Here is a 12283-nt window from a genome sequence, read left to right as displayed (position 1 = left end):
GTTTCATTTGGTTGTTAGAAAATAGATTTTATAAGTATTTTGATAATCTTACCTTTCTATCATAATTTACATTGAAGAATATAATCATTCACACCTACAATTCACATTATTAAGTAACTTGTGTGTATTCATTTCTAACACAGCAGTCTCATATTTTTTTCTTAACTTACTGATTAAATAGCAATTATACGAAAGAGGATATTAGATATTTTATTTATTGATGTATTAATTTACATGAACTAAGTAACGGCAAAGAAGGCCACTCACGCCATAATATGCCATTATCCATCAACCAATCTTAGGGTTATGTAGAAAATCAATAAAATATTGAAAATATATATTTTTCAGTGTACATATCCGTGTTGTCAATGTTCGCTCTACACCACATTCATACTCATAACTGTACAAACAGTTTAGAGGCGACAGTGAGTCGGAAGAGTTATGTTGTCGCTGCATAATTCTACAACACTAAATTGACATAACAGCTCTACGTTTTAAATCGTTTCTCCTACAATTTTCGTCATTATATCTACGACCAGTAAACGTCCAGTACACTCAACAACAAAATAATGTAACACAATAAAAATAGTACGAAAATTAAATTGCATTTTGTCAACTTGGAAATGTAATTACATTTTTTCTTTAGATTGAAATTGTTTAGCGGTCATTTCTGTTGGAGTAAAATAAATAAAACTGTAATAGAAATTAGTTACTTGGTATATTTCTTTAGAAAGTATAACGTTACTTTCGCTTAAGTGGTTTTTATTCAAGGACTGTACTGATTTGGCTGTACCTAATGGCACTTAGTTTTGACAGTTTTATAAAAAATATTCTTTGAAAACTAATCTAATACCAACACACGATCTTAGCCAAGTAATGTAAAAATACCTATAAATATTGTTTAAAATGAAACATAGCCCATAATTTACAAGTGATTGGTCCCATGTACAAAGCCCTACTCACATAAATTTTAAAGAAACTATCTTCATTTATTTTAACGACATTCACAGTAATATCCGCAGGATATGAGTGAATTGACTTTGCGGTCCTTTTCTATTAAAGCAGGTGCAATAAAACCTTGCTATCTATCACACAAGTACCCCTGACATAGGTAAGACCTTAGACATTTACATATTGCACATAAAACAACAATTGATGGTCACAACCTTACAATGTATCAAACTATACATACATTCTAATGCATAATGAAGTTAGAGAAATACCTATAATGTGACTGTCAAGGAAATAGTTAATATGAAGACCGACAGAACCTACCTGTTATAATATTATACGGATATATAATGAACTATTTATTCGAACCGCATTTAAAAAGAACTAGTCAATACAAAAAAGTGAAGGCATAAGTGTAGCACAGTGTTATCATCGTTGACTGTACTTAAAATTATATCGAGATGTAAGATGTAGGTTTCATGGATTGAAGTTATCTCTATATATAAAAATTTATTGCTGTTCGTTAGTCTCGCTAAATCTCGAAAACAACTGAACCGATTTAGCTAATTTTGGTCTTGAATTGTTTGTGAAAATCTTCCCTAAGGAAGGTTTAAAAGGTAAGAAAACGACGTTTGAGGCGGTACAAAGTTTGCCGGGTCAGCTAGTTATTTAATAAATACCTATACCTAGTTTAAAAGTCATCTAAAAATCCTTAATTTACATAGTTTTAAAGAAATATTAAATTTATATACTCTGACCCCAGTCCTTTATACAGACCGCGGTCAAGGGTAGACTGTTACATCCACTGCCGTCAACGCAACAATGAATAATAGTCATATAAATATCACTACATTGTGTTGTTGACATAATTGTGTTTTTAATAAAGAACAACGAAAAACGGTCTAGCTACAAACATGTTTTGAATACTAATAAACGTCCCTAATTCTTGTAAGCTATATAATCGGCATGTTTAGAAAAAAAATATGGTTTTTGTCAACAGTACCCTTAGTATGAGTTTGGTTTACGTTTAAAGTAATCGAAACGAGAGCGCGTTCGGCGCTCTGATTGGTTGGTTTATTCGAGTCGGCCAATCAGAGCCCGAACTCGTACGAAAGATACTGGGTCCCTTATCAACAACTATAATGTGATTCGTAGATTGTTGTATTATATCTGTCAAACGATTAAGTATTGCTTTTTTTCTCCATCTCAATTAGATTTTGTGTCCGAGTAGCGTATATGTATGATTACAAATTACAATAAAGTTAAAAGCTAAAAATGTTTATCTAGTAAAATGTGTGTTTAGGTTCTATAAATAGACTCTCACGAGTAATAAAATACGTGATGCTAAGTTTTAAATTACCAACATGAATAATTCTCCCTAAATAATAAAGCCAAAGTAATGAACCTTATATGCTTAAAAACAGTTTTTATTTTCATTTCCCTAAAACGGAATTCAGTTTATTATCACGTTTTGATGAAAACAATCCCTTTTCGGGTTTAGGGTCAATAAACTTTGGCATGGGGAGTCATTCACATCTTTTACATAATCAAATAATGTTATGACTACGAGCCGTAATAATGTTTTAGAACAATGAAATTTCTAAGAGCATTCCTGAAGAGAAGTACATTTACTTGTATCATCGTAAAATAATTTTCATCTCAAATTAATGCGTAATAAAAACTCCGGTCTCTCGTGTTTGAAATGCCACAGCTATTCATACAGCAAAAGACATTATCTCGGTATAATTGAATCGTTAATTTTCTAATTATTATACTAAATGTTTCAAATATAACATAATGTCTTTAAGTCCCTGAATAGTTATTTCAGACTATAATCTACATCTACATACATAAAGTAAAGATAAGGTTAACCTTTCTATTGTGATTAAGTAACAAACCTCCTTTCAAACTACCATTATTTTCTTTAAAGTTTACCGTTGCCTAACACTAGGATTTTCTCCTGTGTCGTGGGTGCGTTTACAAACATACAAGTTCACAAACACATGATACCCAGACGCGGAACAACAATTTTTAAATCACACAAAGAGTTATTCTGTGTGAGATCCAACCAACACGTTGCGCGGCAGTCAGTTGCCCAACCACCAAACCAACCATGCAGTCATTATAAATATTATAGAAATTTTAACAAAATATAATTTCCATAAATTAAAATTACAACCCAAAACATTAAATTTGAAGAACAATATACAAAACAAATCGATTCAAAAGATCCAATATCAGCGATCACAAAACGAAACAGGACGAGGCATCCATTAAACAGATAGACGAAGCATTAATTCTGTGTTACGTCATAATGAGAAGATAACAGCATATTGTTCTATCATAAATTGATAACATTACGATCCGTGCTCACTCGCTCGTTCCCATCCCTATAAGACAACAATGGCTGCCTCCTTTGATACAGAAATTGATTTAATAAACAAAGACAGTCCTAGAACAATTGATATTGAGTTAGTTATGATTGGCGTTCCCTGTATGTAAGATTATTACTCATAGTTCAATATCGAATATCTTGTGTACCTTATTAGGTACGGTTTATTAACCGTAAAGCCCTTAATCCTTGGAACAGGTGGTACTCACTATTGTTCGAGATATTATTGATGGTGTTGATAACGACAGTTGTTCTGCAAAGTTCTTCAACTATCTCAATTGAAAAGTAGCTAACTTTGTTCAGCTGGTTCTTATTTCACGGTCGATTTATTTTCTCATATATCAGTAGAATAGAATAGGTAGATGTCTAGATATTAAAAATACACGTAAATTAATGGTAGGCTACACGACGTCGGTGTCGCCACGTTTGCGCACGCTGCTATTGATGAAGAGTCCCTTTGTGATTCGAAACTAGTAGAGCTTTTCTCCATTAATTTACGTGATTAAACCGTGATTTTAGTTAATCAAATATTGTTCTTGCTTGAAAACTAATAGACGCTCGTGAGTCACTTCTCTCATGACATGAGTCTCTTGATCATACGTCCAATTGTTCATAAGTAACCAAAACACGTAGGTTTTTACTGTTTTAATCACAAATATCGAACTATATTTTCCCTGAGCGCCAAATAGAGGATTCCCTCATACTCCCACAGACAAAGAGGCGTTGATAATCTCTGGACAATCTATAAATAGCTAAAGAATTATTTATTACAGCTTTTACGTACAATATGTTTTTGGTATGATTAATGTTTTCGTATGAAAGCCATTTGATCCGTTTTGGGGGATGTATGTACACAGAATTATAATTATCGTAATTGTGCTATACTGACTACGCCCACGGGTCTGCCTCGTTACCTGGATATAAATAATCCTGTTGTATTTATTTATACAGGACACTGTTTGTTTATTTGGATGCCAAATGTCGAAATCACTTTTGTACTTTTTAGGCAAAGTATTTATTTATTTCGCTCTTCATGCACATAAATGTGTACACATGGGCTTAATGCCGTAGGCATCATAATGGCCTAGGTAATGGTAAAAATCTGTGCTCTTAAGGTTTTTATGTACAAATCTAAGTTATTTTTAAAACATGAATCTCTTTTATTTGACAAAAGGCTACGTATTATAAAACAATCAAACAAATCGCGGTTTTGCACTTCTATGTATGTATTATTAGATTAAATAAGCTCATAACATAAAATATGACTAAATCCTATAATTACCGAGGTATTATACTAAATAATGTAATTAAAATTTCGTTGTTAAAATACAACAATAATATATTTTCAGCACATTATTTCCATAATAACGTTAATGCCGAATAACGGTTATTATTCCCCAACCATCAAACTTTGGCCCGCAATCCATTAACTAATAAACGAAATTGGAATATTTGACCAACCGTTGAATAATAAACAAAAGATATGAATGTTAATTACTCAGATGTAAATTTAACACCTTTCTCCCATTTTGTCATTTATTCACAAAGCTTCTCAATTCATTGGACCCGAAAGCGGATTAATTTCCATTCATACAACACATTGTGATTTTGGGAACAAAATTTCCAATTAAAATGTTCTAGTCCTAGACTTTGCAAAGTACACACGGTTGAACAAACACACAAGAATATATTCGCACGCTTTTGTCAAATAACTTAACAGAGTTGTAGAATTAAAGCGCAAAGTTCAATCACAGCAGATAGTTGCGTGGATCCTAAGCATTAATTCGAAATAATAATACTCAAACTTTCACCATTTTGAGCACTTCAACAATTCTTAGGTACAACACTAGCACTAATGGTAAACAAAACGCCTGAGCGCCGACGTTTCATTAGGAAAACAAGCAAAATTAATTTTCTCGTCTCAAAGCATTTCGAATTATATTGAAATTGATATTAAAAGTGAGTCGGCCCAAATTGTTCGTTGATTGAATGAATCAATTTATCAAAACTTATTTCGATACTGAAATTCGATTTCAATAATAAAATATGGAAATAATAAATACGACTAAGAAACATGCTATCTTCAAAGGGATAATTAAATTAATCCAATATATTAGATAAATATCTAATTGAAATACTCGTCATGTCTTTGATGGTATTACTTGAAATTAAAACGGATAGTAATGAAGAAGAAGATATTATTTTTGAGCTGGGATTACAGAGACCTAAAACTATTTTAGAATTTAGAAATCTCTTCAATAAATAAAGATGAATCACGATAACTTGAGGATTTCACGAGGACTCATTCTTCCTGGTTCAGGGCAGATTATAAAGTTTTTTCGGATAGGGCGATACCGGCCAAGTTTCCATTTGGACTAACAAGATAAATGACATTTGGAAGTTCCACCATGTATTATCTGGTACGTTACCTGAAGCGTGTGCATCGAGGGGGCTTAACTTTGAGTAAAGTATCGAAGTAACGTATACAGAAGGGATAGTTAAAAACAAAATACAATGACACACTCTTGTACTATAACTACAATTTCCCATATATACTGTAAGAACCCTAATTTTCGACATTCCGTATCAAAAATTATAATTTAAACATAACTAACTGTTTCCCAAAGATAATTCTTTAATATAATAAGTTCGTTCTAGTCCGAAAAAATTTTGATTACAAAGAAAGGAAGTTGTCTAATTTATCTGATTAATATACAAGAATCTGTTCAAGCAATGATTTTATGCCACAGGTATCCTTCAGGAATAAACCTGTGGGTAATGTAGATTGAACTGTGAATAGCAGAATCAGGAGGTAGAACAACCGTTATAGAAAACATAAAATACAAAATTCCTTACCTGTACTCGCTGACATCTGATGAGACTTTGCGTGTGCGTAAGTATCCTTAAAACCATGTGCTCAATAGTACTCTGCTCCTCAAACACCATGCGGGCGAGGTCCAATAGGACCTGGTTTCTTTTCACCTCCAATTGGGATCTCTCGTAAAGCTGTGCGTTCCGAAGGCCGATGCCGCAGAACTGAAGGTAGGATGAGAAGACCTTCTCATCGTAGGCCGTGAAGGGACCGTCACTCTGTTTGTTGATAACCTGGAACGAAGAATATTGTCAGTGTCTTTTTGGTAATTTCAAACATCATCATGTTTATTTTGACTTGATCTAGTGTTTATTTTAGGACAATAGAAAAGAATAGGCACTGTATTGTGGATTGCGTTCTGGCGTACCAAGGGTTAAATTAGCTCCAATAAAAACAGCGTTTTCGTCACATGATAATCACAAAACCACGTTGGCATAGTTTTGAATCCCACTTTGATCCAAAAACTCATGAAGGGTTAAGACTTGATCTAGTGTTTATTTTTGTATACTTTAAGAAGTTTTCTTAATCAGAAAAAGTATTGATATTTAAATGTTCTATTACCAAATATTGAATTAAATTAATGCTATCCTTAAAAATCATCGCCCCTCATTCCTTAATTTTCACTGACCCTAATTCGGAACGAGATTTGAACTTTTTCAAAACAACAAACAAGATTCCTTGAGCAAATAAAAAATCTGTCAAAAACGACCCCAATATTTGATGCTCGTTAATCAAAAGGAAATTTATGTGCAAAAAATAAATGTTTGATTAAAAATTATCGCCATTCGCATTTCAATATTTGTTCGGAAGTGACGTTTGACGTTCCAATTCTGCTGGAGGGATTTTAGGACACTGTTAAAGGACCTGATAGAAGATAAAATAGGTACCCCGTTCCTTCTCCTGCTTTGAGCCGGAGCCCCGGTAACTTTTTACGTTGTCCGCAGCTCCGGAGACTTTGGCAAGTTTTGAGTTCAAATGTAATACAAAAGTGAGCTCATATCTGAACATTTTGCTCAATCTGATATATCGCATGCTCAGCTCATTCATAATTAATGAGCCAATTTTTCAATTTCAGTCCAGGACATTTCATAACTTAATACGCTTACGAGGCCAAAAACTTTTTTTGATTCCATATTTTTGCGCTAAGCTCTCATTTCACCGTTTACCAGATGTTTTTGAAACAACATTTCAAAATAAATGTAAACAGGCTGGAATTTACTTTGTATAAGACTTTGAGCAAACAAGATTTATTAGTAATGGGATGAAATTATTAATGATTTATTATTTTATATTAAAAGCGGGGTGTTGAGAATGGCATTATGGTATATACCGGACTGCGGATGTGCAGCAAATCGATTCCTAAGTCAGTCAAAGTATTATTACGTTTTTTAACTTCAAACATATCAATAACATACAGATCTTGAAATGATATCCTAGAAAGCTACATGGGCTCACATATGTAACTGGTAAAAACTACTTAGTTGTTACATTTAACACGAGTGACTCTAACACGCCCTTAAATAAAAAGAGTGATATTATCTTTCACTACGGTTGTATAGATAAAAGCTGATCTATATCACGGAATAGGCTTTTTGTTTCACAGTACTATCGCTCTTAGCGTATCGACTTTGACAAATGGCGAGTCTATCGATTCATCTTAATTATACGTGGCTTGTAGGCCGGATTGTTTGTTGTGTTGTATAATGTTACATTGCGGCTGTGAGTTTAGGAAAATATTAGTAGAAATGTAATTATAATACATAGTTTTGGCCTTAGAAAATGTGGTCAAACATAGTATTAGAGCGACCAAGTTTACTATAAATAATCATTAGGTTTATTGACTACCGATAGAAAACTGTTGAAGGCAAATCCTTCGCTTACATCAGACACTGACCGCTATAGCAGTGAAAGCGTTTAGTACATTACATTTTAAACCAAACATTGCAAAGAAGTACCGTACTTATTGTTTTGTCCCTTTAATCCAATTCAATTCAAACTGTGTACAAACCTGAGCAACGCCGATGACCTCTCCGTTAATGTCCTTAATGGGCATGCAGAGAAGTGACCTCGTTTTGTAACCCGTCTGCTGGTCAATGTCGTGGTTAAACCTTTCGTCCTGAAACAATAGAAACACTCCATTAAGTAACACAGCAAAAGTAACTCTATGTTTAATAGAATAGGGACGATGGTTAGAAAATATTTGTCTTTAGAGACGGCTAAAAACACTGGACATGTATATTCTTTTAAGTTGATAAAATATGACACATGAAATATTGTATGACATGTTATACTAATCTAATCTTTCTGTACAAAGTTATAAAGTAACTTTTACACCGCCTAAAATTACCAGCTCAATTTATTACAAGTTTTTCAAGAAAGAAATAAAAATTAAACAACACCGTGCCACATGCCATCTGCACTTGACAACTCAAAACAAACGTGACTCTGTTTCACATCAAGTACAATCACCGAATTTGTTTTTGCCCAATCATCATCCTTATTACCATCTGGATTAAGAGTGACTGCAGTAATGGCATTCATTGAACGAGTCTTTAATTGGACTATTATTACTGGTCTGAATGGGTCTACTTCTAAATGAAGTCACATAAGAACTAGGGCGAGTAATCGGAGTCGTGGCAGTGACCACAGACCGCAACTGTCCTCCGCAGAGCACCTCTCAATATTATTGCTTCTTCTGCACCGTACAGTACGTTTGTTACAGAAATAACTACCATTCATTCCTCTGTGCGGGCGGGACTTTGTTACTATTTTGATACAACAATGCTAAGGGTACAAAGGGAAATGCAATGCTGGATATAGTTCTTAATCAATCGTGTGGTGTATTTTTGTTTTATTTTCTTCTATTTATAAACAGGTCTATGAAGCCGCTATGGAAGTGTTTTGCAGTATTGTGGTATTTTCAATATCTGTACGATATCTACACGAGATCTTAACGTTCGCCGTTTCAAGTGAAACTCATCACGTGCGGTGATCGCAATACCGATACATTAGCTGGTTCAGTAAAATTTATTTTAGCAAACCGCGTAAATCTGTCAACAATAAAGAATGCGGTTTGAGGATACCGATGTAACATCAAAACGATTCGAATGACTGGATCCGTCCCACAATGCAGTGCGAACACGAATTTGTGAAACCACATTCGTATGTATGGATCCAAGCCAAAAGTGGTTATATAGCAAATCACCGTTCATTACGAACGCCTGTCATCCAACCAGATTGGGCTTAAACCATCCATTGAGCTTACGTATCACACTTTAGGTAAATCCGAGCGAATATTTTGGAGTTTAAGGCCGTTTGTCAAACGTCTGACCGGCATAAATCTGTCGACGAAATTCGAAATTGAAGCTGTAAAATCTTTTGGCGGCATAAATTCTCGATGTGCATATTAATACCAGATTTATTTTGCATTCCATCTTGAATTTGCATTCCTTTTAATTGTATAGTTCCTATTTCATAATTTAATACTAAAACGTTAACTTATAAGAACCAACAAAACAATCTGATTCATCAAAATTTACTCTAATCTCTTCGGCGTAAAATTTAAATGACAATTAAACCTTCTAATTTTGGTATCAAAAACAATGAGAAATCATAAACATAAACAACGTATTTTGTAGAATTATGATGTGATCGGTCTCCGATCTTGAATTATATTAGGAAATAGATACCGAAGCAGTGACTAAGGCAGGCTGCGTAACTCGTGTAACAATTCAAACCGCCATTACTGATTCAGACATTTGGTGGTTTAATTATTGATAGTAACCGCTTTCCACGTGTATCGTTAATTCCAAGATGTACATCTAATCATGTTATACACTCAAACAAGCATGTCACACTGTCACCATGACATAAAATTAATTAAGTAAATTATTAGGTAGTGTGTTAGAAATTCTGTCAAATGAATTACACCACTGTGGTATTAATTTTCTTATGGAATATTTGGCACGGAATCAAAAATTCTTCCGCATAATCAGCTCCTCCATTTAGAGGCCATCTTAGCGCAGCACGACCATAAAATTGGTAAAATAATAAAAAAAAAACTCACTGTTGCCAAGTAGGTAACTTTAAACGAATGAAACGCTCGAAATTCAATTCGGACACAAGTTTGCTTGTGGGTTGTAGAAGAATTTTATTCACAGTGGGGAGGTAAACTGCTTCTTTGGGAGTTCTTAGTCCAAATAAGAGTTCGCCGAAATCAAAATCTGACATCAAAATAAAACGTCAGCGATCGAAGTTCCATTTACGATCCTGATCTTGGGCGGATCGTAAAAGTAATAGGTACCAATTGGACGTTCAGGAATTCTAAATTCTTTCAAGCGACTGGCTGTGACAGTGTTAATATTGAACATCACAGAAATAAAAGCCCTTTGATACATTTCCATCGCAAATTCTATTTGTGCGTGACAAAATATTCATCTTTAATTTCGAGTCACACGACATGTTCAATCATACAATCAGAATATTCATTCGTGTCAAAAGATTCTTCAAAAGAGACTTTATTTTAAGATATATTTATTCAGAAGTATTATGAAAAAAGCTTGAATTATTCAGATTTTTTTATAATATTTATTTAATAAACAGGACCCTCTGGTGCTTCAAATTCATACTTCTTTATTGTACCTATTCTATTATGAATATAATATTAGTAGCTACTCATATTTTTGGCCTTTACTGTATTAGTATTGGAATTTGAAATATCGATAATTTAAATTATTTCGCGCCGGTCCACAGTCGTAATGAGTCATTCAGATCTTAGCTCACTCTCTGGGCATATTTCTTTGTTATTATAACCCATACACATATCGTAGATTAAATAATTATCCATTCTAGTATTCAGAGACTGGCACAATCATTAAAGTTTTTTATGTGATAGACTGGTGAACGAGCAGACGGTTCACCACATGGTAAGCAATTGGCGCAGCCCATGAGCACCCGGAACACAACGTTACAAGAGCGTTGCCAGCCTTTTGGGGATTAGGAAATTGAGGATTGTTGGGAATTCGGGGATTGCATTAGGGAGATTTGTTTCACGTTGCTATGGTAATCTAGTCGAGCCGGCCCATTCATTGCAAAGCATGGCCCTCCCACACTTTTATTATAATTTCGAAAATCGAAGTGAGTCGAATAATGTCAAATTTAACTTAGTCCCCAAGGAGCTGGAGCGATTTCGACGAACTTGTCAATACTATTAGTATTAATTAGTCTACCTATTTTTGGACCCGTCAAAAGCAAACAGAGTAACTAATACAGACTTCAGTAAAAACAATGTAAAATCCGATCCCAATTCTAGTGACAAAGTAATTAGCGAAAAACTTTTAGAAAATTCTCATTTAATTAAAAATCCTTAACACAAAGGATGGAACTTTTTATTTCTCTCCAACAGATTCGTGGCCGGCTTAGCGTAAAAGTGCTAATGTTAGGCTTTCCTTCCAAAGGCCCATTATCCCTTGAAAGTTCCAGGATTCGCACCGCCACTATTGTCTACAAACTACTTTGGAACAACTTAGCCAATAATGGAAGTAACAGTTTTAGGCTAAGTAAATATACTAGGTACATTTAATATTATATCTAATAGAAAAGTATTTCCAAGAACAATTTATTCTAGACCTTCAGATTGATTCTAGAAATAAGGACTCGAGTACTGACTAACTTAACTGTTCTTTGCGTTTCTTAAACTCAACGTCTCAGTGAATTCCCAGGCTATAACTACTTATGTATGTATGATGTTACTAAAGCTACAAATTGATGTAGGAAACTCAATAATGTGTCCAAAGAAAAACAGTCAGAATTTAAAGGTCAAAGGCTAAAACTACAAAAAGCGGATGTGTAGATAAATTTGTACCCGGCTTAACATTCCCTTAGGGATAGCAATGTAAATGCCATGAGTGTCTCTTTTACTTATAAAAAATAACATTTCTATGTCCACATTCTTTAAACATTGTTATGTAGTTTGAAACTTTTGGAATATTATCGGGTAGTAAATATGTAATCATCATCATCATCATCAGCCGAAAGACATCCACTGTTGAACAAAGGCCTCCCTCTTA

The 12283-nt window shown here is 33.9% G+C and overlaps 1 protein-coding gene across 10 annotated transcripts in view; it reads right to left on the bottom strand.

The window, feature by feature from the left end:
* LOC118272049 (dual 3',5'-cyclic-AMP and -GMP phosphodiesterase 11) overlaps positions 1-12283 on the bottom strand; it is a 226378-nt gene that overhangs the window by 17145 nt on the left and 196950 nt on the right. For all 10 annotated transcript variants that reach the window (XM_050693591.1, XM_050693595.1, XM_050693588.1 and 7 more), the window contains 2 exons: positions 8224-8331; positions 6200-6448 (listed from right to left, as the gene is read on the bottom strand). In XM_050693591.1, coding sequence (XP_050549548.1) covers positions 6200-6448; positions 8224-8331 — 357 coding nt within the window. The remainder of the gene's footprint in view (positions 1-6199; positions 6449-8223; positions 8332-12283) is intronic.

This window comes from Spodoptera frugiperda, chromosome 5, assembly GCF_023101765.2.
Source record: "Spodoptera frugiperda isolate SF20-4 chromosome 5, AGI-APGP_CSIRO_Sfru_2.0, whole genome shotgun sequence".
NCBI lineage: Eukaryota > Metazoa > Arthropoda > Insecta > Lepidoptera > Noctuidae > Spodoptera > Spodoptera frugiperda.
This window is presented reverse-complemented; position numbering and strand designations above follow the sequence as displayed.